This window comes from Balaenoptera ricei, chromosome 14, assembly GCF_028023285.1.
Source record: "Balaenoptera ricei isolate mBalRic1 chromosome 14, mBalRic1.hap2, whole genome shotgun sequence".
NCBI lineage: Eukaryota > Metazoa > Chordata > Mammalia > Artiodactyla > Balaenopteridae > Balaenoptera > Balaenoptera ricei.
Window position 1 is genome coordinate 9,597,536 of NC_082652.1, and position 27,772 is coordinate 9,625,307.

At 49.7% G+C, this 27,772-nt stretch overlaps 1 protein-coding gene across 5 annotated transcripts in view; it reads left to right on the forward strand.

Annotated features, from left to right (window-relative positions):
* CUX2 (cut like homeobox 2) overlaps positions 1 to 26,131 on the forward strand; it is a 265,277-nt gene extending 239,146 nt beyond the window's left edge. For all 5 annotated transcript variants that reach the window (XM_059894660.1, XM_059894661.1, XM_059894662.1 and 2 more), the window contains 12 exons: positions 846 to 1,037; positions 1,132 to 1,190; positions 1,656 to 1,704; positions 1,786 to 1,885; positions 3,035 to 3,709; positions 4,471 to 4,572; positions 9,322 to 10,121; positions 11,335 to 11,494; positions 16,467 to 16,739; positions 17,985 to 18,173; positions 19,457 to 19,730; positions 23,109 to 26,131. In XM_059894660.1, coding sequence (XP_059750643.1) covers positions 846 to 1,037; positions 1,132 to 1,190; positions 1,656 to 1,704; positions 1,786 to 1,885; positions 3,035 to 3,709; positions 4,471 to 4,572; positions 9,322 to 10,121; positions 11,335 to 11,494; positions 16,467 to 16,739; positions 17,985 to 18,173; positions 19,457 to 19,730; positions 23,109 to 23,901 — 3,666 coding nt within the window. In that variant the 3' untranslated portion in view covers positions 23,902 to 26,131. The remainder of the gene's footprint in view (positions 1 to 845; positions 1,038 to 1,131; positions 1,191 to 1,655; positions 1,705 to 1,785; positions 1,886 to 3,034; positions 3,710 to 4,470; positions 4,573 to 9,321; positions 10,122 to 11,334; positions 11,495 to 16,466; positions 16,740 to 17,984; positions 18,174 to 19,456; positions 19,731 to 23,108) is intronic.
* Positions 26,132 to 27,772: the final 1,641 nt, after the last annotated feature.

Sequence of the window (27,772 nt, forward strand, 5' to 3'; positions counted from 1 at the left end):
ACCGCAATGAGAAGCCCGCGCACCGCAACGAAGAGTAGCCCCCCGCTGCCACAACTACAGAAAGCCCGCGCGCAGCAATGAAGACCCAACGCAGCCAAAAATAAATAAATTAATTAATTAATTTTTTTAAAAAAAACAATAAAACATTCTAGCGCCCGGAAGCCTCCCTCGTGACCCCATCCAGGTGCCACTCCCCCTGACTTCTAACAGCACAGATGGGTTTTGCCTGTTTTGATATCTGATCTTAATAGAATCACACATACACTTTGGTGTCTGGCTTCTTTGGCTCTATGATATATCCGGGAGAGTCGTCATGCTGTGTTGCAAGTAAATGTAGATTATTCGTTTTTGTTGCTGTCTAGTATTCTGTTGTGTGAGTATTCCACAGTCTGTCCACTTTCTGGTGGATAGGCATCTGGAGGGTTTCTGGTTTGGAGCTATTACAGCGAGGGCTGCTGTGAACGTTCACATCCTGTGTCTTGGTACACAAGTGCCCTCATTTCTCCTGCATATATTCCACCAGGACTTAGGGCACCGAATTTTCACCTTTAGCAGAGGCTGCCAAGCAATTTTCCAAATCACTAACTTGTTCTTGAACTTCACCACAGTTTAGCCATACCTTCCTCCAAAACACTTTCTCTGACCATTCCTTCTCCCTCCTTATTTCTTTTCAAGAAGAGGGAAAGACATCCAGGCAGGTGGGACCAGCCTGAGCAAAGGCTCGGAAGTGGGAAGGGGAAAGCCACAGGCCTGTAAGAGGGGCTGAGTCACCCTGGGGAGCACAGCAGCCCTGCAGCTCCCTGCCCCACACCTCCCGGCCCCTCCAAGCCCCTGTTTGTGCCCAGGATAAGGTGAACTTCGCTCTGTGCTCGGGCCCTCGGCTTGAGGCTGCCCTGGCCTCCAAGGATCGGGAGATCCTGCGGCTGCTGAAGGATGTGCAGCACCTCCAGAACTCTCTGCAGGAGCTGGAGGAGACCTCCGCCAACCAGATTGCAGACCTGGAGCGGCAGCTCACGGCCAAGTCCGAGGCCATCGAAGTAGGTCTTGGGGAGGAGGTGGGCAGATGGGAGGTGGGCGGGGAGTCCCCAGGCAGAAGGACGTGGACCAGCCTCACCATCTTTGTTCTTCTAGAAGCTGGAAGAGAAGCTCCAGGCACAGTCTGACTATGAAGAAATTAAAACAGAGCTGAGGTACTGTGTGGGGCGGGGTCCATAGACCGCCCCCCCAAGCCCTCTTCCCTGACTGGGGGCTGCCTGAGAAGATAGCAAGGGGCCCTCGGCAAAGTTCACCATCTTCCTCCCTCCCACCAGACCCCACTTTGTGGTACCCTTGTCAACTCTCCACTGGCACCTTGGGTGTCATGCCCGGACCTTTGTCATCAAGAGCTGCCTGTGGGAAAACATAGCCTTGCTGGGGCTGTAACTGGGCAGGGGGATGATGCTTTAATCAGATGAGCTCAAGCCACACTCCTCCAGGTGATAGCAGACCAGTTCACAAGCCCACTATTTAAGTCCTGTTGTCCAGTGGGTCCCATGTTACATGGGGTCCTGGGGTGTGGGGTGGTTGCTCTCATCAGGGAAGGTAGCAGGTCGTAGTGCCTCTCCCCCGGCCTGGGGAACTGGCCAGCCTCACACTCTCTCCACTTTCTCTGGCAGCATCCTCAAAGCCATGAAGCTGGCCGCCAACACCTGCAGCCTCCCCCAGGTGAGTGTCCCCACAGGGCAGGCTGCCCCTGAGAGCCTTGCACCAGCCATGCCCTCTCAGCCCTGCTTCTTGTCTCCTCAGGGCATAGCCAAGCCCGAAGACTCCCTGCTCATGGCAAAGGAGGCATTCTTCCCTGCGCAGAAATTCCTTCTGGAAAAGCCTGGTCTTTTGGCCAGCCCTGGTAGGGGAGGAGTGGTGCTCTTGGGGCTGAGGGGCCGGGGTGGGACCTGCCCGTGGGTCTCTGGCCTCCTCCATGCCCTCAGACCACTGCCTTCCACACGGGCCGGAGGATGCTGGATAAAAGGCAGCCATGTTGATTGAGCGCCTCCTGGGTGCCAGGGACTGAGCTGGGCGCCATCCACAGCTAAGCCAGCAGGCCGCTGTCCCACAGGGTGCCGCCCACACCCACACCCACACTCAGGGACACACAGCTCACTCAGGCCCTCCTGAGGTCCCCCGAAGGGCTCGCTCATGCCCTAGCCTTCGAGAGCAGCAGGAAGAGGTCACAGGGGACAAGGAGGGCATTCACACCGCACCCCCACAGCAGACCACTGGGAATGGCCTGCAGACACGCCTGTCTCCCCCAGATCGCCCCTTCTCCCCACACAGTGGCTTCGTGACCTTTCAGCCATGTGGCCCCAGCTGAGACTTTCTGTGTGCTGCCTCCATTTCCTCTTCTGTGAAATGGGGGCGGTAATGGGCCCTGTGCGGTGGAGTAAGTTAGCAGCATGGGAAATACAAACGCACAGACAAGGGGTGCAGGGCGAGCACCCAGGAAGTGGGCTGTCCTGCTCTGGGATGGGGGTTAATCCTCCCAGGGTGAGATGCTGGGCCCATAACGAGTGCTCAGTTAATGTGCTTGACGGTGGGAGGGGGGCTCCCCAGAGCTGGCATTTGGCCCAAGCCTTGAGGGCTGGGGATCAGAGAAGGGGGCAGGGAGTGTGTGTGGCAGAAACAGCCGGTGTTGGCGCCTCGCGCTGCCGGACGCCTATAGCAGTCGTCCCCGCTCCCTCCTGCCCTGTGCCCCCTTCCTCTCCCTCCAAATTTCTGTCTCTTTGTATGTGTCTCTCTGTCTCTCACTGTTTCTCTGTCTCCCTCTTTCTATCTCTTTGTCCTTCTGTCGCTTTTTGTCTTTCACTCTCTCTGTCTGTCTCTGTCTCTCTGTCTCTGCCTGCCTCTGTCTCTCCCATGTTATTTCTGTTTTCCTATCTCTGTGTCTCTCTGTTAATTCTCTCCCTGTCTCTGTCTCTGTCTCTCCCCATCACTGTCTACCTCTCTGTCTTTCTCTCTCTCTCCTCTCTTCCTCTGTCTGTCTGCCTTGGTGTTCTAGAGGAAGACCCTTCCGAGGATGATGCCATCAAGGATTCTCTGGGCACGGAGCAGTCCTACCCATCCCCTCCACAGCTCCCACCACCACCAGGGCCCGAAGACCCCCTGTCCCCCAGCCCAGGGCAGCCCTTGCTGGGCCCTGGCCTAGGCCCTGATGGCCCTCGGACTTTCTCGCTGTCCCCCTTCCCCAGCCTGGCTTCAGGGGAAAGACTGGCAGGGGACACACTGCTGTCCAAGCACATGATGCCCCCAGCCACCTTCAAGGGGGAGGCGGGAGGCCTGCTGGTGTTCCCCCCGGCCTTCTATGGCGCCAAGCCGCCCCCGGCCCCTGCCACCCCGGCCCCTGGCCCTGAGCCGCCCGGGGGCCCTGAGCCAGCGGAGGGCAGTGGCGGTGGCGTGGCCACAGCGGGGGCCGGGACAGAGGAGGAGCAGCTGGACACGGCGGAGATCGCATTCCAGGTGAAGGAGCAGCTGCTCAAACACAACATCGGGCAGCGGGTGTTTGGCCACTACGTGTTGGGCCTGTCCCAGGGCTCGGTCAGCGAGATCCTGGCCCGGCCCAAGCCCTGGCGCAAGCTCACGGTGAAGGGCAAGGAGCCCTTCATCAAGATGAAGCAGTTCCTGTCGGACGAGCAGAATGTGCTGGCTCTGAGGACCATCCAGGTGCGGCAGCGAGGTGAGTGCCAGCCGAGGGCCCATCTGCGGCGCACAGGCTCAGACCTGGTCTCCGCGACCCAGCCCAGGGCATGGGGCTGGCTGGGGTCTGAGAGCACAGCTCGGGGTTCAGAGCCTTGGGTCTGCCACCTCACAGCCGTGTGACTCGGGGCAAGTGAGTCTGCCTTTCTGTGCCTCAGTTTCCCCCTCTGGCCGCTGTGGTGCCGTTCGGGCTGATAATTGTGGGAAAAGTCTGGGCCCCAGGGGCTGCCTTGGCAGATACCCGCTGAGCACCTCCAAGCCTCAGTTTACCCATCCGTAAGACAGCCTGGGTGACTGCCAACCTTGCCAGACTCAGTTTTTAGGGTAATCCATGGGAAGGGCCCAAGTTTTGACCTCACAAACACCTGAGTTTGTGTCCAGCTCTGCCATTCATCTACTGAGTGACCTCAGGCAATCCACTTTAGCTGCTCTGTGCCTCAGTTTCCCCATCTGTCAGCCTCATGGGGGGGTTAAATGAGCATAAAGCATGTAGTAACTCCTTGAGAACTGTTAGCTTTGATGGTGGCTGCCGTCAGTGGGTTTTGTTGTTGTTGTTATTATTTCAAGCTAGAATCACTTGTAGGTCCACAGTTTGTCACCCAGACTAGCGAAGTGGTGGTCCTGCCACACACACACAGTCTGGCCCTCAGAGGAGGGCACCAGCCTGTCACCCTGCCCAGCTCCAGGGACTGACCCCCAACATGCAGGTCCCCACAGCAGATGCCTCCTTTCCTCCCCCAGGCAGTATCACCCCGAGAATCCGCACACCAGAGACTGGCTCTGATGACGCCATCAAGAGCATCCTGGAGCAGGCCAAGAAGGAGATCGAGTCGCAGAAGGGGGGTGAGTGTGACCACAGCAGGTGAGGCCCGAGGCCTCCAGGGCCTGCTCTGAGCAGGAGGCAAGGCCTTGTCCCGCTTCATCCACCCCAGAGGGGATTCCAAGCAGGTCAGAACCTCTTTGCCTCTTTCCAAACCTGCAGCCAAGTGAGGTCTAGGCCTGGAAAGTGCCAGATCCTATCCGGTATGGAGCTACAAGCCACGTGTGGTTATATCCATTTAAATTAACTAAAATTAAGTGAAATTAAAACCTCAGTTCTTCAGCCGCAGTAGCCACATCGCACAGGTGACGAGTGGCGGCCACGTTGGGCAGCACGCCTCCGGAACGTTGCCCTCACTGCGGAGTTCTGTTGGCAGTCCTGGTCTGCGTTGTCCAGATGTCCTCAACTTTCAGGAGGCACAGTGACCGATATTCACAGAGGAGCTTGTCCAGCACAGGGGCCTGAGCCTCACCCCCTGACCACCGGTCTCACCTTCCTTCTTGCACCTTACTTTCTAGTTCCCAGTGGGACACTGTTCCCCTTGCTTCCTCCCACCTCTCAAACCATGCCTCCTACGCTTCCTCAGTGGGTGCCACACTCAGAACTCAGTGGTTAAAAACAGCATAAATTTATCGTCCTACAGTTCTGAAAGTCGGAAGTCCAAAGTCAGCTTCACTGGGCTACAGCTGCGTTCTTTCTGGAGGCTCTAGGGGAAAATCTGTTTCCTTGCCTTTTTCAGCTTCTAGAGGGCGCCCAGATTCTTTGCCTCCAGGCCTCTTCCTTCACCTTAGCAACGTAGCATCTTTAGTCTCTGTCTCTGTCTCTCTCTCATCTTTCTGCCTCCCTCTTACAAGCACTATTGTGATTATGTGGGGTCCACCCGGATAATCCAGGATAATCTCCTCATCTCAAAATTCTTAACTCTAATCACATCTGCAGACTCCCTTTTGCCATGTGAGGTAACATGTTCACAGGTCCCAGGGATTGGGACATGGATATCTTTGGGGGACCATTATTTAGCCTATCACAGTGCACTTTCTTCATCAACCCCTCAAACATGGGGTTCCCCCAGAGCTCCACCCCAGGCCCTCTGACTTTCTTACTCTTCCTAGATGAGTTAATCCACTCCTGGAAATTCCAACAACCCTAACCCTAACCCTAACCCTTACCCCATCCAGGGGTCACTTAACTTCTGAGTGCTTCTTTCAAGCTTGTCCATCCCCACCCCAGCTGCCACCAGCCTAATGAGCCACCATCATCACTTGCTGGGACTATTGCAGTAGCCTATTTACTGGTCTTGCCAATGATGTTCTAGGCCATGCTCTGGCTCTTTCTCCACCCAGAGGCCAGAGGGATCTTTCTAGAGGACACACATGGCCATATCACTATTCGAAATCCTTCCATGGCTCCCCACTACCCTCAGATAAAATCCCAACTCTTCAACAAGGCCTACAGGCCCTATTATAGTCTTCAGACTCCTCCTGACCCCTCCGTGCCTCTCACATGAACTGTTTATAGTCATGCTTATCCTCATTCCTGTTCCCTGTGCCCCTAATGCCATCCTCACGCCAGCCACCCTTCATCTGGCCAACTCCTGCTTATACTTTACAGCTCAACTCAGAAGTCATCTCCAGGAAGCCCCTCATCCCCATCCAGGTGGATTAGATACCACCCCTCCTTGGATCCCCCATAATGACCTGTATTGTTTGGTGCAATGGAGCCAGAGTGACCTGGCTGCAAATTTTGTCTCTGCTATTTATTAACCGTGTGACCATGGGCAAATTGCTTAGCCTCTCTGTGCCTTCATTTTCTCATCTTTAAAATGGGCACAGTATTTGTACTCCCTTCTTAAGGTTGTGTGAGGATCAAATGAGATCAGGCCTGGCAAGCACTCAACTGGGGTCTAGTATGTAGAAGGTGCCCCTGAAAAGTTAGCTGTCCTCGTTACATTATCATCATTATGTGTCCATTGTTGCATTTATTCATGTTACAAATGACTCTGCTGTTGTGGCTGTCCCTCCCACCAGTCTGGGGGATTCTTGCAGCCAGGGACCTAGTCACATCCCTGCACCCAGCATGATGTAGTACAACACAGTGTAGACCACAGCTGACTTAGAACTGGATGCTGGCTTCAGCACTCCCACTCCATTTTACATTGTCTGCTGCCCCATGGTGGTGACTCGGAGCAAGTGTCCCGATTCCCAAGCCTCTGATTGCTGCTGGAAGCCAAGAGTTTGCCAAGATGCCTCCCCTTCCCGGTCCCTGGAAAGGGTAGAGAGGGGCTTACCCTGCTGGGAGCCTACACTGCTCCACCCATAAAATCTGCTGAGCCCTTACTGTGTACACCAGGGGTCCCCAACCCCCGGGATGTGGACTGGTACCAGCCCGCGGCCTGTTAGGAACCGGGCCGCACAGCAGGAGGTGAGCAGCATGTGAGCGAGCGAAGCTTCATCTGCCGCTCCCCATGGCTCCCCATCGCTCGCCTGAACCATCCCCCCGCCGGTCCATGGAAAAACTATCTTCCATGAAACCGGTCCCAAACATTTATTAAGTGCCTACTGTGTGCTAGATAGGGCTTACACATACAGATGAGACACAATATTGGGGTGAAAAGAATCATGAGAAACAGTTTAATCTAACTCTTCCACTGAACAGGAAAACTGAAGCCAAAGAGGAGGAGACACACTCACAGTTATTCAGAGACCAAAGGAGAACCCAGGTCTCCTGACTCCCTGTACAGTGCTCTCCCACTGGGGGGTCAGAAACAAGGCAGCAAAGAAATTAAAAAGGCAACATCATAGAGGGAAACCTTTGCATAGTTGGGGGTTTCCTGTGAAGGGTCTGTGAAGAGTTCAACAAGAGGAAGAGTGCCAGGTTATCCCCCCGTGCCCCTGACAAGAGTGAAGGCTAAGCAGAGAGCAATTAGCAGTCCTCTGGGAAGGAAATGAATGTGGTTGACACTAACTTGGGAGATCTACTTTTGGGGATCAAAGGAAATGTCCAGAATGGGGGCAGAAATTTATATACAAGCTATCTCTTTATTGTTGTTTCCAACAGTGACAAACTAGAAACAATCTAAGTGTCTAGCAGTGGGGGATCAGGTAAGTAAAGCACAGGGTATTTCCTCAGTGGTATATGCAGCCATTAAAGATGGAAGAACTTATAATCATAGGAAAAAATACTCATGTTGACACCAAGTGAGGGCAAACCAGGCCACACTCCCACATATCAAGTGTGACCATCCCATGAATGTTGTTAGAAAACAGATTGGAAGGGAAAACATGAGAAAATTTCATGTGGTTGCCTCTGGGGGAAAGATTAGAGGGGATTTTTATTTTCATCTTAACTTTCTGTGCATTCTTAGCTGTCCACAATAGGCATGTATTTTTTTTTTAATAAATTTATTTATTTTATTTATTTTTGGCTGCGTTGGGTCTTCATTGCTGTGTGTGGGCTTTCTCTAGTCGTAGCGAGCGGGGGCTACTCTTCATTGTGGTGCGCGGGCTTCTCATTGCGGTGGCTTCTCTTGTTGCGGAGCTCGGGCTGTAGGCACGGGGGCCTCAGTAGTTGTGGCTCGCAGGCTCTAGAGCGCAGGCTCAGTAGTTGTGGCACACGGGCTTAGTTGCTCCGTGGCATGTGGGATCTTCCCAGACCAGGGCTCTAACCCGTGTCCCCTGCATTGGCAGGCGGATTCTTAACTACTGCGCCAGCCAGGGAAGCCCCTACTTTGTTTTTAATTGAGGTAAAATTCATATAACATAAAATTAACCATTTTAAAGTGAACAATTCATTGGTGTTTAGTATATTTACATTGTTGTGCAACCACTGCTTCTATCTAGTTCCAAAACATCTTCATCACCCCAAAAAGGAAACACTGTACCTATTAGCAGTCACTCCCTACTCTCCACCTCCCTTAAGCCCCAGGGAACCACCAGTCTACTTTCTGTGTCTATGAATCTACCTATTCTGGATATTTCATAGGAATGGAAACCATGCAATATGTGGCCTTTTGTGTCTGGCTTCTTTCACTTAGCATGATGTTTTCAAGATTATTCCATATGGTAGCATGTATCAGTGCTTCATTCCTTTTTATGGCTGAATAATATTCCATTGCTCTATTGCTTTTTAACTGGAAATTAAAATTGGGGCTGTGAGGATCCACTAGGGTATAGACTGCACAACCAGGTAATGGAGGAAGGGCTGTGTTGATCTGGGTTGGTCCAGGGGTGGGGAGACCTCAGCATGGGAAAGGCCACTAAGAGGGCAGAGGGAAACACTGTTTTGGTGTTCCTTTTTGTTTACCACTCTTAAAAAAAAAAAAAGATTTTTCACTAATACATTGCTTATTTCACAGCTCAGTTAGAAAGCAGGTTGTACTGTGTGTCCTCTTCTGGGACTTGCTTTTATCTGCATAGATGGATCACAGCATATGCAAAACACAAGTCTTTCTTTAATGTTATATTATCCCCATGAGCACTTTCTCCACATGTGCTAAAATCTCATTGTCCACCTGATTTTTTTTTTCTGTAAGTTTTTTTCTTTTTTCTTTTTTTTAACATCTTTATTGGAGTATAATTTGTCCACCTGATTTTTAATGGCTGCCTAATATTGTCATAGGGATGGACCCTAATTTACTTAACCAATCCCCAGCTGTTGGACAAAGAGGTTGCCTCCAACATTTTGCTGGTATAAATACTGTGCTGTGAACATCTTTGCCCTTCAATCCATGCCCTGCCCATGGGCCTCCAGCCACCCTGTCATCTTTCTCACAGGTGAGCCCAAGAACTCGACAGCCCCACTGAGCATCACCAATGGCACAGCCCCCGCCAGCGCCTCAGAAGATGCCATCAAGAACATTCTGGAACAAGCGCGCCGCGAGATGCAAGCGCAGCAGCAGGCCCTGCTGGAGATGGAGGCAGGCCCCCGCGGCCGCTCGGTGCCTTCCTCGCCCCCAGAGCGGCCCTCGCTGGCCGCCGTGAGCCAGAACGGGGCCCCGACCCACGTCAAGCAGGAGGAGAGTGGTGTCGGTGGCGGTGGTGTCAGCAGTGGGGGGACCAGCAGCAGTGCCACACAGACATCCCTCACGGTCCTGTCCCCGGCCGCCTTTGTGCAGAGCATCATCCGGAAGGTCAAGTCAGAGATCGGCGATGCCGGCTACTTCGACCACCACTGGGCCTCGGACCGCGGCCTCCTCAGCCGCCCCTACGCCTCCGTCTCGCCTTCACTCTCCTCCTCCTCCTCCAGCTACTCCGGCCAGCCCAACGGGCGGGCCTGGCCCCGTGGGGACGAGGCCCCCACGGCCCCCGAGGAAGAAGCGGCCGGGAGCGAGGACGAGCCCCCCAGGGTGGGTGAGCTCAAGGTCGAGGGGGGCGGCCCCGAGGGGGGCAGCGGCGGGCGACTGGCCTACTACCCGGCCTACGTGCCCCGCACGCTGAAGCCCACCGTGCCGCCCCTGACCCCCGAGCAATACGAGCTCTACATGTACCGTGAGGTGGACACCCTGGAGCTCACGCGCCAGGTCAAGGAGAAGCTGGCCAAGAATGGAATCTGCCAGAGGATCTTCGGGGAGAAGGTGAAGATGACGGGGCCCACCCTCAGAGGCTCCAGGGCCTGGAGCGCGGGACCTGGGGAGGGAGGACCCCCATCCCATGTCCACGGTCTGGAAAGAATGCGTGTGTGAGTGTGTGCGTGCACGTGGGCAAGAACTGGGCAGAAGCAGGATTTGGACCCAAGTCTGTGTGAACCCAAAAGCCCTTTGTCCTGTTTCCAGCTGTCCCTGGGCACTGGAGGAAGGGGAGCCAAGGGCAAGGCGGTTGTTAAAGCTGTGAAATCCGTCCATCTGGTTAGGAAATAGCCACCTACCCCACCCTGCTCGGGTACCCTCCATCCCTCCCATGGTCCATCCAGTAAAGGGTTAAGGCTCAGCCTAGCTTGCGGGGTGGGGGGGGGTGGTCTCCTGATTGGTTGGTACCAGTTGTTAAGTAGTTTTATTTCTTTTTAAAATGTAGATTTATTTTTTAATTAATTAATTAATTAATTTGGTTGTGCCGGGTCTTAGTTGCAGCAGGCGTGCTCCTTAGTTGCGGCTCATGGGCTCCTTAGTTGCGGCTCACCGGCTCCTTAGTTGCAGCATGCAAACTCTTAGTTGCGGCATGCATGTGGGATCTAGTTCCCTGACCAGGGATCGAACCCAGGCACCCTGCATTGGGAGCATGGAGTCTTAACCACTGTGCCGCCAGGGAAGTCCGTGTTAAGTAGTTTTAAACACCACCTCCGGCCATAGCAGAAGAGCAGGCAAAGGGTCATAAGCTCAGAGGAAGGAGAAATGACCTGAATGGGAGACACAGGAAGGCTTCCTGGAGGAGGGGGCACTTAAGGGGTCTTAGAGTCCAAGCAGGATTTTTTTGATGCGGACCATTTTTAAAGTCTTTATTGAATTTGTTACAATATTGCTTCTGTTTTATGTTTTGGTTTTTTGGCCGCGCGGCACGTGGGATCTTAGTTCTCCAACCAGGGATCTGCATTGGGAGGCGAAGCCTTAACCACTGGACTGCCAGGGAAGTCCTGAGGCAGGATTTTTAGATGGAGGGAAATCAGGAAGGGCACTGCAGGTGGGGGGTACAGCACAGGCACACAGCAGGCACCTGGGGAGTGAAGAACACATGAAGGCAGCCCTGGCCTCTCAGAACAGGAGTGAACAGTGGGCCTTAGGGTTCTTGGGGAGAGTGGTGGAGGGGATGGCCAGGGACCTGCTGACCTACCCTTCCTGCCCTGCCCATCCCCAGGTGCTGGGTCTGTCACAGGGCAGTGTGAGTGACATGCTGTCCCGGCCGAAGCCGTGGAGCAAGCTGACGCAGAAGGGGCGGGAGCCCTTCATCCGCATGCAGCTGTGGCTCTCGGACCAGCTCGGCCAGGCCGTCAGCCAGCAGCCCAGCGCCTCCCAGGGTGAGTGTAGACAGGGGCCCAGAAGTGCCAAGAGCCCTCACTCTTCCAGTCTGTGCAGTGGCTTCACTGCCCGGGTCTGCCCCCCTCCGTGTCCCCACAGCCCCGGCGCCACTGCTGCTGCCCTGAAAGAGTGCAGGTTGCTCCTAGTTGGTGTCCCTGCTCCCCTTTCATCCTTCCTTCAGCCAGACAGGCACTGGTTTTAAACCTCTAGGTGGCGCCCGGGTGCGTGGAGCAAGTGGAAAAAATACTTTGCACGGGGAGCCCCACCTTCCTTCCCATCCTGTCAGGAGTCTGCTGATTGATCTCTTTCTCCCAGCAATCCAGCATGCAGCCTCAGAATCATTCTTAGCACAGGGCCTTGGGCAGCTGTTATCCATCCATTAATGATGCACAGGCAGGGTGGAGTCTGAACTTTTCCTGGGTGAGGAAACTGAGGCTCAGAGAATTGCCCAAAGTTACAGAACCTGAGAGTAGAGGGATTGGGGCCCTGAGGTGGGGACTCCAAGGAGCTCAGGCTCCCTCCCCAGTGACAATCAGTGGGCAGATCCATCAAGGCCCTGGTGAGATGCCTACCCAGGCCATGAGGGGGATGGCTGCCAGGACAGGACATCTGACCTGCCTGCTGAGACCAGAGAAAGGCAGAGACAAAGAGAGGCCAGACTCCAAGTCCAAGGACCTCAGCTCAGTCAGTTTGTCCATCTCTAAAGTGGGGATTGGTCAATAGGACAAAAACCATATCTCAGGTTCACAGAAATGAACCAGATCAATGGGTATCAACAGGAATAGTACCTGAAACATAATGTCAGGGAACAAAATCTTACCTCCCAGTGATGGTGTTTGTTTTAGAAGTTAATGCCCACAGACAAGAAATGAAAAAAGGTGCCACCACCCACCTGCCTGTGAGGAGGGGCTGCTCTGGGCAGGGAGGGGCCAGGAAGAGACGGGGAGGGAACCGGAGGGCTCTGGCTGTCTCTGTTCCTTTTTTTCTTTAAAACAAACAGGGAAATTTGAAGCAAATATGGCAGTGTTAACATCTATTAAGGTGATAGGCCCAGGGAAGGGAGGGAGGACTTTTCTGTACATTTCTATAGCTTTGAAATATTTTATAATATTTTATAATTGAGGACTAATACAACTGTTATAATGACGGTGGTCATTTGTCACACACAGTGCTAACCACTTACAGTATTTTCTTCTTTAATACTTGTGTTAATCTTGACCAGAGGGACTATTTGTCCTTCAGTTTTACAAAAGAAGAAATCGAGGGTCTGAATAGCACAGTGACTTGCCCAAGGTCACTGGCCAGTTAGTGGCAGAGCCAGGATTAGAAGGCAAGACTGGAAGCTGTTAGACTCCCCTGCCTCCCAGGGTTTCCACCTCAGAGCCCACACTGGTGAAAGGTCCCAAATCCTTTTTTTTTTTTTTTTTTTACCATTTTAGCCATTTTTTTAAGTGTACGATTCAGTGGCATTTAGTACATTCACAGTGTTGTGCAACCATCACCTCTGTACAATTCTAGGACATTTTTATCACCCCAGAAGGAAATCCCATACCCATTAGCAGTCACTTCCACTTCCTCCTCCCCCACAGCCCCTGGCAACCACCAAGCCTGCATTCTGACTCTATGGATTTACCTGTTCTGGGCATTTCATATCAATGGAATCAAGATAATATCTGATCTTTTGTGTCTGGCTTCTTTTGCTTGGCATGATGTTTTGAAGATTCTTCTATGCTATAGCTTGCGTCAGAATTTCATTCCCCTTTATGGCTAAATAATATCCCATTGGAGGGGTAAGCCACTTTTTGGCTACTGTGAATAATGTTGCTATGAACATTCATGAACATGTCTTTGATCACCCGTTTTCAATTCCTTTGGCTATATATCTAGGAATGGAATTGCTGGGTCACATGGTAATTCTATGTTTAACTTATTGAGGAATTTCCAAACTGTTTTCCCTAGCAATTGCAGCATTTTACATTCCAGCAGCAAGCCAACACTTGCTATTTTTCCATTTTTTACTGTAGCCATCCTAGTGAGTATGAAGTGGTATCTCATAATTTTTATTGGTATTTCCCCAATGTCTAATTGTCTTGTTTTGTTTTTTTTCTTTGTAATGGAAGGATTTGAGGTAGGGATAGAGTTAGGCAAAAACAATCAAGAATAGTGTTCTTGGCATAAGAAACAGCAAAAGCAAAGGCTGGGAGGCAGAATCATACACGGTTTGGGAAGGGAGGTAAGTGCAGATGAGGGTGGACATCTTGTCCCCTGCTTACCCACAGATCAGGACACCAGGACCCCAGGTTTGTGGAAACAGAGATTTGAGTGGTCCTGACTGAAATGTATTCACTCAAAAGCACCTCCTGCCTCCCCAGGCTCTAAGACTAACGTATGTTCTCTGCCTTCCAGGGGCTGGTATTTAGTGGATGAGAAGACCATGTCGGGCATAAGCATACCTGAGCTCAAGTCCTGGTTTTGCCAGTAGCCACTCTGTGACCTTAGACATATTGCCTGACCTCTCTGGGCCTTAGTTGCCTCATCTGTAAAAGGGGATACCATCATTCCTACCTCCTAGGGGTGTTATGAATGTGATTTGACATCATGGGTGTAAAACACATAGCACTATGCTAGGCATTAAGTGCTCAGTAAAAGGAAGCTTCATGAATTACTGTCGTCATCATCACTGTTGTTGTATCTAGTAAGGAAGAGATCTGGCACAAGCAAGAAATTATAGTGAAGTGTGACAATGTGTAGTCAAGGTGCTCTTAGACCCCAAAGGTGTACACCTCAGCGAAGGGGCATTTGGGACTGGGTCTTCAAGGATACATAGGAGTTCAAGGTTAGGGGGAAGGCTTTCAGAGTGGGAAGACCAGCCTAAACAAAGGCACAGGGGTTTAGAAGAGCCTAGGAGGTTTGTGGGGAGAGGGGTAACTGAGGGGACTGTGAATTGCTCCAGGTCTGTGAGGTGGGCAGGGACAAGAGAGTCCAGAGCCTTAAACACCAGGACAAGGAGGTACACGTTTCTTGTGCAAGGGGCAGTGGGGAGCCATTGAAGGTTCTGAAGCATGAGAGTGGTCTGATCAGAGTGATCTACTTGTTGCCCACAGGGAAGGAAGAACCCATCTAGAGCAGAGAGAGGCTCAGGATATCCTTTCTAGAATCAAAGCCACTGCAGGATGGTTATGGGGCTCCCTTTACTTCCTACTTATCATACATTTTTATGTTTATCTTAACAAATTTCCATCAGGCACCAGTTAAATACTTTGAGGAAGAGGTACCTTTTTCTACTTCGCTGGAAGGCACCTTGTGGACCGGCACAGGGATTCCTAGACACCCTGTACTACACGCCCCTCCCTATTAGGGGCACCTCCCTAGGCAAGTCCCCTGCCCTCCCTGGATTGTCCAGAGGCTCAGCTCACGCTGGAAAGTCCAGTGAGTGACTGATTCCTCAAGAGGTGATCCGCATTATCTCGAGTCCTCTCCAGGCCCTGAGTAGGATAGTTGCAAGTGTAGCGCTATTTGCTTTACAGCCCCATTTAACAGATTCAGGAACTGAGGTTTGACAAAGTCATCCCACCCAAGATAACTTCTAAGTGGTTTTTAAATATACGTTCACACAAAATGTCTTTTGACAAATGAAAAATGTGGTTTTAAAACTCACTTTTTTTTAACATGCCAAGGTACTGTGGACATCTCTTCTTGTTCTTTTTTCAGCTTTATTGAGATATATTTGACATAGAACACTGTGTAAGTTCAAGGTAGACAATGTAACAATTTGATAGATGTATATATTGCAAAATGTTTACCATGGTAAGGTTAGTTAACACATCCTTCCCCTCACATAATTACCATTTTGTTGTTATAGTGAGAACATTAAAGCTGTACTGTCACAGCAACTGTCATATAGTACAGAATTGTTAACTACAGCCACCATGCTGTGTATCAGATCCCAGAACTTACTCATCTTATGTGGACATCTTTTCATTACATTAATTGCTGCAGGGACTCACTGTATTTTATTTAGCTGATGCCCAGTAGTTGGACTTGTAGGTCATTACCAACTCCTTTTTTTCCTTAACTTTCAATTTTGATGTAATTTCTAATTTACCAAAGAGTTGAAGCAATAGAACAACCAACTTCCTAGACCCTACACACAGATTCACCAGTTGCTAATTTTGCCATATTTGTGCTCTTTCTCTCTCGACCATTTGAGAAATTAATTGAAGACATCATGTCCCTTTACCCCTAAATGTTTCCAACAAGTATTTCCCAAGCATGAGAAATTTTACAATAATAACAATACTGTTACGTAACCCACCATCTATATTCAACTTTCCTCAGTTGTCCCAGTAATCACCTTTATATAATTTTATTTTTCCCTGTCCAGGATCAGATTCAGGATAACTTGTAGTTAGTCATCATGTCTCTTCAGTCTCCTTCAGTTTGGACCATTCTTCTGCCTCTCTTTGTTTTTCAGTTTTGACATTTTTCAAGACTAGAAGCCAGTCATGTTGTAGACTGGCTCAGTTCAGCTTTGTCTGATGCTTCCTCGTGGTTACATTCAGACTGTGCACTTTGGGCAGGAATATCACAGAAGTGATGCTGTGTCCTTCTCAGTACATCGTATCAGGAGGCACCAGTTGTTTATTTGTCCTATGATTGGTGATGCTAACTTTGATCATTTGGTTAAGGTGGTGTCTGGCAGGTAGCTGTACCGTAAAGTTACTATTTTTCCCTTTGTAATTAATAAGTATCTTGTGGGGAGATACTTTGGGACTATGTGGATATCCTATTCCTCATCTAACTTTCATCTGCTAGTTTTCACATCCAGGATGGTCCTTGCCTGAGATATTACTATGGTGGTTGCAAAAGGGGTGTTGCCAACTCTTGGCTCTAGCAAACAAGCCTGCCCAAACCATGTATGTCAATGCCAGATTGCAGTAACCGCCTTCTCTGTCTCTCTGTGGCCCACAGCCAGTCCCACTGAACCAAGGTCCTCGCCATCCCCACCCCCTAGTCCCACGGAGCCGCCGGAGAAGACATCCCAGGAGCCCCTGAGTCTGACACTGGAGAGCAGCAAGGAGAACCAGCAGCCGGAGGGACGCTCCAGCTCCTCGCTGGGTGGAAAGATGTACTCAGGCAGCCAGACCACAGGGGGCATCCAGGAGATTGTGGCCATGTCCCCCGAGCTGGACACGTACTCCATCACCAAGAGGGTCAAAGAGGTCCTCACAGACAACAACCTAGGTACAGGGTGGCGGGAATCAGGGATGCTGCCTCCTGCCCCGCTTGGCTCCTACTTGCCTTAAGGAAAGTGCCGGCAGTGAGATCCCAGGCACTGGGGTCCTGCCTGCAGGTGCCAGTCAGCCCTGGGGCATCCAGGACCCTCTGGGAGGCATCTGACTCTGACCTGGGTCTCTGGAGTGGGACACAAGGGAGGTCAATACGCGTCTGAAAAGGACCTAAAATCCTGAGCCCACAGCTTTCAAAACTTCCTTCCAGGAGGACTTAGAGAATCCCAGTAACAGTGAGACTCTAACACAATCCTGATCCAGTGCTGGGGGCACAGAGGAGAAATCTGGATTCTTGAATTTTTTGAATCACAAACTCCTCCAAGTCTCAAGTGGGAGTCAAGCCCCCATCCCAGAGGGATACACACAAGCCCCAACTTTTCACTACAATTTCTATAATAAAAATAAGGCATCTTTATTTAAAAATACCAAATAGTACAGAAAAAAAAGAATTAAAATTTAAATAAAAAAGTAAAATCTCCCCTGCCTCCCCCTTCTTTGACACTTTCTGAACACATACAAGAATATATGTTCACCTAGTTTCTTCTTTTCTTTTTTCTAGATAGACGAAATTATACACAGGCTGTCCTTATACTTGCTTTCTAAAAATTAACACTGTTTGTGGACACCCTTCCAGTTTAGAATGAATAGACCACCTGCATTCTTTGTCACTGTTGCAAAATTTTTCAGGCCATGGATGCCCCACATTTTTTACCCAACTGATGAGCATTTTGCTTGTTCCCAGTTTCCTGCTGCCTCTGAAACTGTGTCCGTATGTGTCTTTGTGCCCTTGGGCAAATACAACTGGAGGGTAAATCCCAGGCAGTGGAATTGCTGGGTCAGAGGATGTGCACATTGACATTTTCATAAAACCTGTCAAATTACTCTCTGACAAGGTGATACTAATTTGTACACATGAAGTTTGCAGACAATCTCAGGGATCCCCTAGGAGTGAAGAACATCTAAATTATGAAAGCATTTTCGTTTGGTAGCTGTCTGCCCGCCGCCATCTCATATTTTGCAGAAAGGTCTCTTCCAGATACACACTGGGTGTGGGTTCCCCCATGTGTCTAGTCCTCCCTTCTGAGTTAGTGGAGACAGTCCCTGGGTTCTCCCATGTCTCTGGCCTATTTCTTGTCTCTCCTGGGAGCACCTCTGCCCAGCCTGGGGGTTACAGGTTGCCCTCCTCCCCTGTCTCCAGGGCAGCGGCTATTTGGGGAGAGCATCCTGGGGCTGACACAGGGCTCCGTGTCTGACCTGCTGTCCCGACCGAAACCCTGGCACAAGCTGAGCCTGAAGGGGCGGGAGCCCTTTGTGCGCATGCAGCTGTGGCTCAATGACCCCCACAATGTAGAGAAGCTGAGGGACATGAAGAAGCTGGAGAAAAAAGGTAAGCACTGGGTACTCTGCGTCTGGCCTCAAGTTTTCCCGTTGGAACCATATCTCGTTCTAACCCAGATAAACTCAGGGTCCCAGTGAGTCCATTCTCACTGTGGTGTGGGGCTACAAGAAATAGCAATTCCACAGAATATAACTGCAAGCCATTAAAACATTTACTACTTTTCCCCTGAAAATTCCAATACCCCATCTCTCTCAGCATCCTTCCCCACACCGACAGCTACTCCAAAATCTTTTGTATATTCCGCAAAACCCCCTTTCTCTCTGATCCCTCCATCCTCTGCATCACCTCCCTATTGTATTACCTCCTTTGCCCATTACCCAGCTTCTACACAACGAAGCACAGAATTGACCCAGCAAACAAGAATCCTCCCTTGTGGAAGTGGACAAGAAATTGCAGATTCTTACATGGTCTAATATTATTTTATATCCCTGAAAAAATGAGCTGGCATTGAGCACCTGTTTTGTGCCCTCCCAGTCTCATGCTGTGAATAAGGGATTCCTGGATCTTAAAAAGCTCAGGGTCCAGTTGGGAGATAAGATACAAGGAGTTGGAAAGCCATCATCCAGGGCACCAAGGCAGTTCATGATGAGGGCCCAGGGTCAAGCCAAGCTGTAAGCGGCACATGGGGCAGGGCCAAGTCCGGCTGTTGGCATCAGACAGCTGTACAGTTGAGAACTTGTCCTGCCACTTCCTGGCTGTGTGACCTTGGGCAAGTTACTTCCCTTCTCTGTGCCTCATTCTACTTCATCTGAAAGTAAGAGTCACAGCATCTACCTCAGGGCATTGCTGTGAGGATTAAATGAGACCCTAATGCCTTACTTCCTCCATTCTGAGGTGTGCCTTTTTTCCCCTACATCTTGACAATTTGAGGCTGATATGCATCATGCAATGACTATGTTCGTTTAAAATTAATGTCCTGCCCCTGCCCCCAACAAAAGTAGTGAAATTCAGGGACACTTCTGACAATCAAGAGAATGCTGCAGAGCACCATTTTTCAAGCACTTCCTGTCTGTGAGGCGAACCCTCTACATATGTTAACAATTAGAGTGCTAATGACCAGGTGTGAGTAGGCGAGCGTCTCGCTAGGAGGAAGTGAAAGGAGAGTAAGAAAGGAGAAAAGGCTGAGACTGGGCGGGGGTCCCTACGTTTGGGGCATGGAGGGCTTTGAGGACCGCTGGCTGATGCTTGGTTCAGCTCGGGTAGCAATGGGCCTCTGGTCGGCCGCTCTCAGCCCTCCCCCCCTCCCTCCCCAACCCGCCCGCCCGCCCCAGCCTACCTGAAGCGCAGGTACGGCCTCATCAGCACCGGCTCAGACAGTGAGTCTCCAGCCACCCGCTCCGAGTGCCCCAGCCCCTGCCTGCAGCCCCAGGACCTGAGCCTCCTGCAAATCAAGAAGCCCCGAGTAGTGCTGGCCCCTGAGGAGAAGGAGGCACTGAGAAAGGCCTACCAGATGGAGCCTTACCCCTCGCAGCAGACCATCGAGCTCCTCTCCTTCCAGCTCAACCTCAAGACCAACACCGTCATCAACTGGTTCCACAACTACAGGTAGGGATACTGAGTGGGAGGGTGGGCAGGGGTCTCAGCCGGACCCCCTTCCCTGTCCCGGGGCCTGGAGGGAGCGCAGCATGGCCTCTGGGAGATAGGAGGACCATATTGCTAGGTGTTTAGCTTTATAACATAGGCAGACCTGGATCTATTGGTAAATCCCAGCTCAACCATTTCCAGCTGTGAGGCCTGGGCAAGGGACTTCACCTCCCTGAGCGTCAGTCTTCTAACCTATAAAATGGGAACCATAATGGGATCTACTTCATATAGTTGTCCTGAGGATTTGATGGGCTAACGTATTTACATAAAATACCTGGCACACAGTATGTGGTAGGTGTTGACATTATTATTGTCACTGTCTTTATTATGACTTCACCCAGCTTGCTCCGCGTCTATGAAGGGACAGGGAATGGTGTTTGGGGCACAGGCCTGAGGAACCCAAACTACCCACTGAACCTTGTGTCAGAGCCCCGATTTGGGGCTCTTGGCCTCTCCCACTCCTAAGGCCAAAGGAAACCCCTGTGGCGGCCCCTCGGGCACCATCCACCTCAGGGAATGGGTGATTCCTATTTCTATGGCGCCTCCTCCCACTCACCAGTCCCTAGTCTTAGGAGCAGCTGACCTGCCGTGGGCTGGGCCGCCCGGGAATTTAGTCCCAGGGCTGGCTGAGGGCACTGACTGGGTCCAGCAGTTCCCAGGGAGACCACAGAAGGGCTTCCTGAGAGCCCTGCAGAGAAGGGTTGATGGGATTTCAAGGACCATCTCTGAGGCACGCCCCACCAAGCCCCCTGAGCAAGGAATGTCTCTGGTGCCTCTGTGGTGCCAGAGAGGAGAGTCTCTTGATCACCAAGAGAGAAGAGGAAGGAGGAGCCTGTAAGGGTGGAATGCCTGAAATCTCTCTCCACAGCCCAGGCGTGGGCATCACACAGACCTGAGTTCAAGTCCTACCTTGGCTGTGTGTTATTGGGCAAATCACTGTACCTTTCTGAGTCTCATCCCTGTTTTACAGATAAGGAACCTAATACTTAACCCCGCAATGCTGAATTGAGGATCAAATGAAACATTTCAAGCATACATACTTTGTAAAATATTGCTTATTAATCTTGCTCAGACCCAGAGCCTGCCAAACAGCAAATGACATAGGTCCTTAAAGCCTCACGCCCTCCTTCTCTCCCAGGGGACATTCTCTCCCCTCTTGTTTCCCACAGGAACTGAGCCCTCCATTATTATTCAATGTATTCATTCAACAGATATTTGCCATGTATGCACAGTGAGCTAGGGTCAGGAGATACAGGGGTTCAAAGCTATCATCCCTGCCCTAGGGAGCTTAAAATCACAAACCAGATAATTTTGCAACAACCTAATAAATGGTAAAACAGGAATGAATAAGGGGCTGAGGGAAAAGGGAATTCTACCTAGGGAAAACTTTATAGAGAGGTGGCCTTTGAGCTGGGCTTTGAATGAGCAGAGAGAATTCCACTCCCAAAAGAAACCACTCTCAAAGAGTTACAATTGTAGAAGAATACATTACTTCATTTAGTAAATGTTTATTGAGCACCAACTCTGTACCGAGCACCAAAGAGAACAAGACAAAGTCCTTGCCCTTAGCATCTCTTACAGACTAGCAGGGAAGGTCACTATTAAATGAGTACTTATATTAATGTATCATTACAACCTTCAGTGAGCGCTAGGAAAGGTGAACAATAGGATGTTTTCAGAAAAAATTACCAGGGAGGACCTGCTATAGATTTGGGAGTCAGGAATTGAAGAAAAAGACTAATTTTTACTGTGGTATAAATGACTATTAGCCTCATATTTATACTTGATCTACAGTTTGGAAGCTCTAAGGACAGAGGCTCAGGCATTGAGCCATCCCAAAACACTCTCAGATTCCACCTTACCAGAAACAACTAGCGCTCCCCCTGGTCCCAGCAGCTTTTCCCTCTAGAGGGGACTGAAGGAGATGACAGAATCTCCTGGAAGGTGGGCAAGGCCACCTTTGTGGAGGGATTAGGGACTGAGAGAGAGAAGTGAACCAGATCACCCTTCACAGTCCCTCCAGGGTCAGGATCCTGGGATGGGGCACCATTCCCCAACCTGGGCAGGGAGCCAGGGAGGCAGGAGAGTGTAGCCAGACTGCTGGGTTCAGGGCCCAACTGCACTACTTGCTGGCTGTGTGACCGTAGCAGCCCCAGTGCCTCTTTGAGCCTTGTAATCTTTGTCAGTGGGAGTGAGACTAGTATCCTGCTCATAAGGTTATTATGAAAAATATGAAATAACCTGCAAAAGTGCTTGGCCCCATACCTGATACATGATAAGCACCCATCATTATGATGTTTATAATTAAAATTTATAAATGTGAGTATTATTTATCTGTAACATGTACTTTATTATTAATATTATTAAATAATGGTATTAATATAATATATGATGTCATTAATAAAAAAGGGCAGAGGGCTACAGCATTGAAGATAGATGCTGAGGAAGCCCTGTCGCTCTCTGACCTTGGACGAGTGATTTGACCTCTCTGGACCTCATGCTATTAGGAAAATAGTTAATGGAGTTAGACCCATTCCTATCATTTCCTGCTCTAAAACATAATATATAAGTTTCCCTCGGACAACAGGGAGGCCATTGAAGTGAAGAGAGGATGGGTTCTGGACTGGAGTTCAGGGTTCCCAGGTTCTGGTCCCAGCTCTGCCTCTGTGTGCCTTGGTGACCTAGACAAGTTATTCTGTGTGCCTCAGTTTCCCCTTCTGGGCTGATGTCTAAGAGTCTCTCCAGGAAAGAAGCAGGGGGTTATTGCCACAAGCTAGATCTGGGTTTGACTTTGAAAAATGCTCTAAAACAGCGCTGTCCAATAGAAATACAATGAAAGCCACATATATAATATAAAATTTTCTAGTAACCACATTAAAAAAAATAAAAAGAAACAGATGAAATTAATGTAATAGTATATTTTATTTAGCTCAGTATATACAGATATAACCATTTCAACATGTAATCAGTATAAAAACTTTAATAATGAGAGAGCCACGTGTGACCAGTGGTCACTGCACTGGACAGCACAGGTCTAGATTGTGAGCTTTGGGATCCAACAATCCTGAGTTCAAGTCCTGGTTCTGCCACTTATTGGCTGTGAGACCTGGGGCAAGTCATTCAACATCTCTGAGCCTTGTTTCCTCCTCTATGAAGTGGGGATAATAATAGCACCCACCTTGCAGAGTTGTTGAGAGGACTTACTAAGATGCTGCATGTGAAGAAGCTTATGCCTAGTGAGCCCCCAGGGAAGTGGGTGGGGTCAGAAGGCCACTCATGTGATTTGACTCCAGGGTTAGCCGGTCCCCGTCCCCTTGCTCACCGCCGTCTCTGCCCCAGGTCCCGGATGCGCCGGGAGATGTTGGTGGAGGGGACCCAAGAGGAACCAGATCTCGACCCCAGTGGGGGTCCTGGCATCCTACCGCCAGGCCACTCCCACCCAGACCCCACTCCGCAGAGCCCCAACTCTGAGGCTGAGGACCAAAAGCCTACCGTGAAGGAGCTAAAGCTTCAGGAGGGTCCCGAGGAGAGCATCACACCCCTGACCACCCAGGACAAGACGCAAGTGAGGATTAAACAGGAACAGACTGAGGATGCTGAGGAAGAGGCAGGCAGCCAGGACTCAAAGGAGCTGGACAAAGGCCAAGGTTCCCCCAGAGAGGTGCATCCTGACCCTCTGGGTAACGACGGACTCCCAAAAGCAGCCCCAGGGCTCCTTCTTCCAGGCGGGACCACCCCAGCCTGCCCCTCGCTACAGCCCCTCCAGGAGAGCGAGGGTGGGGAGTGGCTACACCCGGACCCTCTCAGCTTTAAGTCGGCCTCAGAGTCCTCACGCTGCAGCCTAGAGGTGTCGCTGAACTCACCCTCAGCTGCCTCCTCGCCGGGCCTCATGATGTCTGTGTCACCTGTTCCTTCCTCTTCAGCCCCCATCTCCCCATCCCCACCCGGCACCCTCCCTGCCAAAGTGCCGAGTGCCAGCCCCACTGCCGACGCAACCGGGGCCTTGCACCCCAGCACCAAGGTGAACCCCAACTTGCAGCGGCGGCACGAGAAGATGGCCAACCTGAACAGCATCATCTACCGGCTGGAGAGGGCTGCCAATCGCGAGGAGGCCCTGGAGTGGGAGTTCTAAAGGTGGAGGCAAGGGGCTCGCGTCAGGGGCCACCTTCCCCCTCCCTCACGCACTCTCCCGGACAGGGCAGGGTAAGGAAGGGAGGAGCTCAGCCATCACAACGTGGACCGCAGCGTCGCGCCGCTTGACATTTTTCGTTGTGATCCCGGTTCTGTGAAGTCGTGAGTGAGCAGGCGAGGCAGGTGCCTCTGCTTCCCCTTTCCAGCAGCCCCTGCCCCGGGAAGCGCCCCTTCTCCGCTCTGGCCCCTCTACAGGAGGCAGAAGCAAAGTGGCGCCACATTTTCCCCCGGAAACTCCAAACTCTTTTAGAAAAGTAAATATTTATAGACCTCTTTTAGATATTTTAATAAAGGATCCTTTGGAATTTATTCCCAGCTGATGCTGTTTTGATATTACAGAGAGTTATGAAATCAGGACACCATCACAACTGTTGCGAAGTATACACTGAAGTTGTGTCATTTTTGCCACTAGATGAGATTAGAAGGAGACAGTTGTTCAAAGCCATCACAAAACGCTATAAGACTGACCAAAATTTAGATAACCCTTGAACCACGGTTTTTTCCCATGTCTGTCTGTGAGACACAGTCCATTGCTACTGCCCTTCCAGAAACCATGTTGAAAAGAGAAAGTCCAGAAGACTCTAAATGAAAACCTTGATGCCGTTGAGGATGTGTTTCATTCTGGTGGTCTGTTTTGCAACCTTGATAACACAGAATGTCCCATGCCATTGTAAATGTTGTAGAGATGTGGGCTGTGGCCGACCATCCTATCTGAGATGTAACATGGTACAAAACAAACTGCTTACACTCCCTCTTGTCAGAAACCTGTGGACCACAGGGGGTAGACAATCCATCTCGTCCGTCTGTAGACAAGATGGTTCCGAATCCTTTGGAAAGCCAGGTATGGGGTAGATGATTAGAGGGTGGCGCTCGAACCAGAGTGACCCCATCCCCCAACCTGAATCGTGGCCACAGTGCAGGAAGTTTCCCTACTGGCTTTCCAGAGCAAGACTGTGGCCGCCATCTTCCCCTCTTTGGGTTTTAAGAAAATAACAGCGTTGGTCATCCCACAAACACCCAGCTCAGCACCCAGCACCAAAAAGTAGATTCATCCAACTAGAGACCCCAGCTTGCCTTCTCATCATCATCTTTCTCAAGTTGACCCTGATGCTTTCCGGAAAGCGTCTGCACCTCCAGGTTTATGCAGAATGAAGCTAAAAGGTTGACTTCACCTCAGCATGACCACCATATCCCTGTCTCAGGTCCAACTTCCTGCCTTCTAACACATGACCTTTTTTGAGAACAAAGACTCAACCCCTCAACTCAAAGAAGCCCACCCTCCAGTGTCTTCATCATCCTGGTTTTTAGGGGAAGAGTTCCCAATTTGGATGGAACAGCCACCATATTGGTTGTTGAATCTCTCCTGTTATTATTTCTTTTACTTTTTCAAACTCTGTGGGAAGGTTGAGTTGGGTGACTTCCCAGCTGAATCCAGAATGACAATGAAAAGGTGGTCATAATCGGTGCCAACCCAGTACCAGGGGGAAAGATGGCTGACAGGGGTTTCAAGGATGCAGCGAACATTTTGAAACCCAGGCCAGCAAAATCCAGTGACCAGAAGGGGTCATTTGAGGGGTGTTCCAGAAATCTCAACTCTCATGCACCCAGCCCAGGCTGCAGTCTCCACACCAATCAATGAAGAACAATGCAAACCCTGCAGGAAAACCTCCTTTTCCATACACCCAGGCTATGCATTGAAGAGTTTTCCACTGTATACATTTTTATCCAGATGAAGGTATTTTTATATTTTGACAATAGGAAACAGTGACCAATTTTCAGAGTAATCAAATCTGGAACAAACGAAACATCTCATTTTAGCCAACCTGTCCCAATTAAGGCAACCGTGGGGGACACACCACGTTTTACTGTTGAAACCTACGCAGCATTGAAATCCAGGCTTATATGCAGACTGCAATCCTTAGAGGACTAAATCTGGCTTTTGTGTGACGGGATTTGATTAAGCACTTAGTATAGTCTTTTGAACACGGAAATCCTGTTGTACTTAAAGCTAGCAGACCTGTGAACAACTTTGTCAGGTTCACGTCCTATAACGGTAAACACAGAACAAAAACCCACAAGACTGTTTCTATGAGAGATTGATGAACTTTGTTTAAATTAAAAAAAAAAAAAAAAAAAGGAACACGTTCTGTAATAAATGCGTCGCTCAATACAGAATTGTATAATAACATCTGGGTGTCCTGCTTGCTTTGTTCTGGAGCTGTGGGTACAAATTGGGGGTCAGATCTGGCCCTCAGGTGTTTTACAAAACGGTATTTTTAAAAACTGGTTTTTAAATTCATTTGCCACCATGAAAATATGGGGGCTTGTCACATAAAAATCGCGATTTTTTTTGTATTAATATTTTTTTTTATTTTTATTTAATATTGGAGTACAGTTGATTAACAATGTTGTGTTAGTTTCAGGTGTACAGCAAAGTGATTCAGTTATACATGTACATGTATCTATTCTTTTTCAAATTCTTTTCCCATGTAGGTTATTACAGAGCAGAGTTCCCTGTGCTATACAGTAGGTCCTTGTTGGTTATCTATTTTAAATATGCAGTGTGTACATGTCAATCCCAAACTCCCAATCTACCCCTCCCCCCCATCCTTCCCCCTCTGGTAACCGTAAGTTCGTAAGTTCGTTCTCTATGTCTATGAGTCTGTTTCTGTTTTGTAAATGAGTTCACTTGTATCATTTTTTTAGATTCTGCATATAAGCGATGTTATATGATATGTCTTTCTCTGTCTGACTTCACTTAGTATGATCATCTCCAGGTCCATCCATGTTGCTGCAAATGGCATCATTTCATTCTTTTTTATGGCTGAGTAATATTCCATTGTATATATGTACCACATCATCTTTATCCATTCATCTGTCGATGGACATTTAGGTTGCTTCCATGTCTTGGCTATTGTAAGCAGCACTGCAGTGAACACTGGGGTACATGTATCCTTTCAAACCATGTTTTTCACTGGATATATGTCCAGGTGTGGGCTAGATCATGTGGTAGCTCTATTTTTAGTTTCTTAAGGAACCTCCATACTGTTCTCCATGGTGGCTGTACGAATTTACATTACCACCAGCGGTGTAGGAGGGTTCCCTTTTCTCCACACCTTCTCCAGCATTTATTGTTTGTAGACTTTTGGATGATGGCCATTCTGACTGGCGTGAGGTGATATCTCATTGTAGTTTTGATTTACATTTCTCTAATAATTAGCGATGTTGAGCATCTTTTCATGTGCCTCTTGGCCATCTGTATGTCTTCTTTGGAGAAATGTCTATTTAGGTCTTCTGCCCATTTTTTGATCGGGTTGTTTGTTTTTTTGATATTGAGCTGCATGAGTTGTTTGTATATTTTGGAGATTAATCCTTTGTCAGTTGCTTCGTTTGCAAATATTTTCTCCTGTTCTGAGGGTTGTCTTTTTGTCTTGTTTATAGCTTCCTTTGCTGTGCAAAAGCATTTGAGTTTAATTTGGTCCCATTTGTTTATTTTTTTTTAAACTTCCATTACTCTAGGAGATGAATTGAAAAAGATATTGCTGCGATTATGTCAAAGAGTGTTCTCTCTAAGAGTTTTATAGTATCCAGTCTTACATTTAGGTCTTTAATCCATTTTGAGTTTATTTTTGTGTATGGTGTTAAAGAATGTTCTAATTTCATTAAAAATCACGATTACTGGCTTCACTGGAAAACAATAAGATCTGGCCACACAGGGCCCAAATTCCAACATGACAGCAGCTAGCTGAGGAGTGGCCCTCCCCGTTAGGACACGTGCCCATGATTTGCCTCTGTCTGCACCTGCACCACCT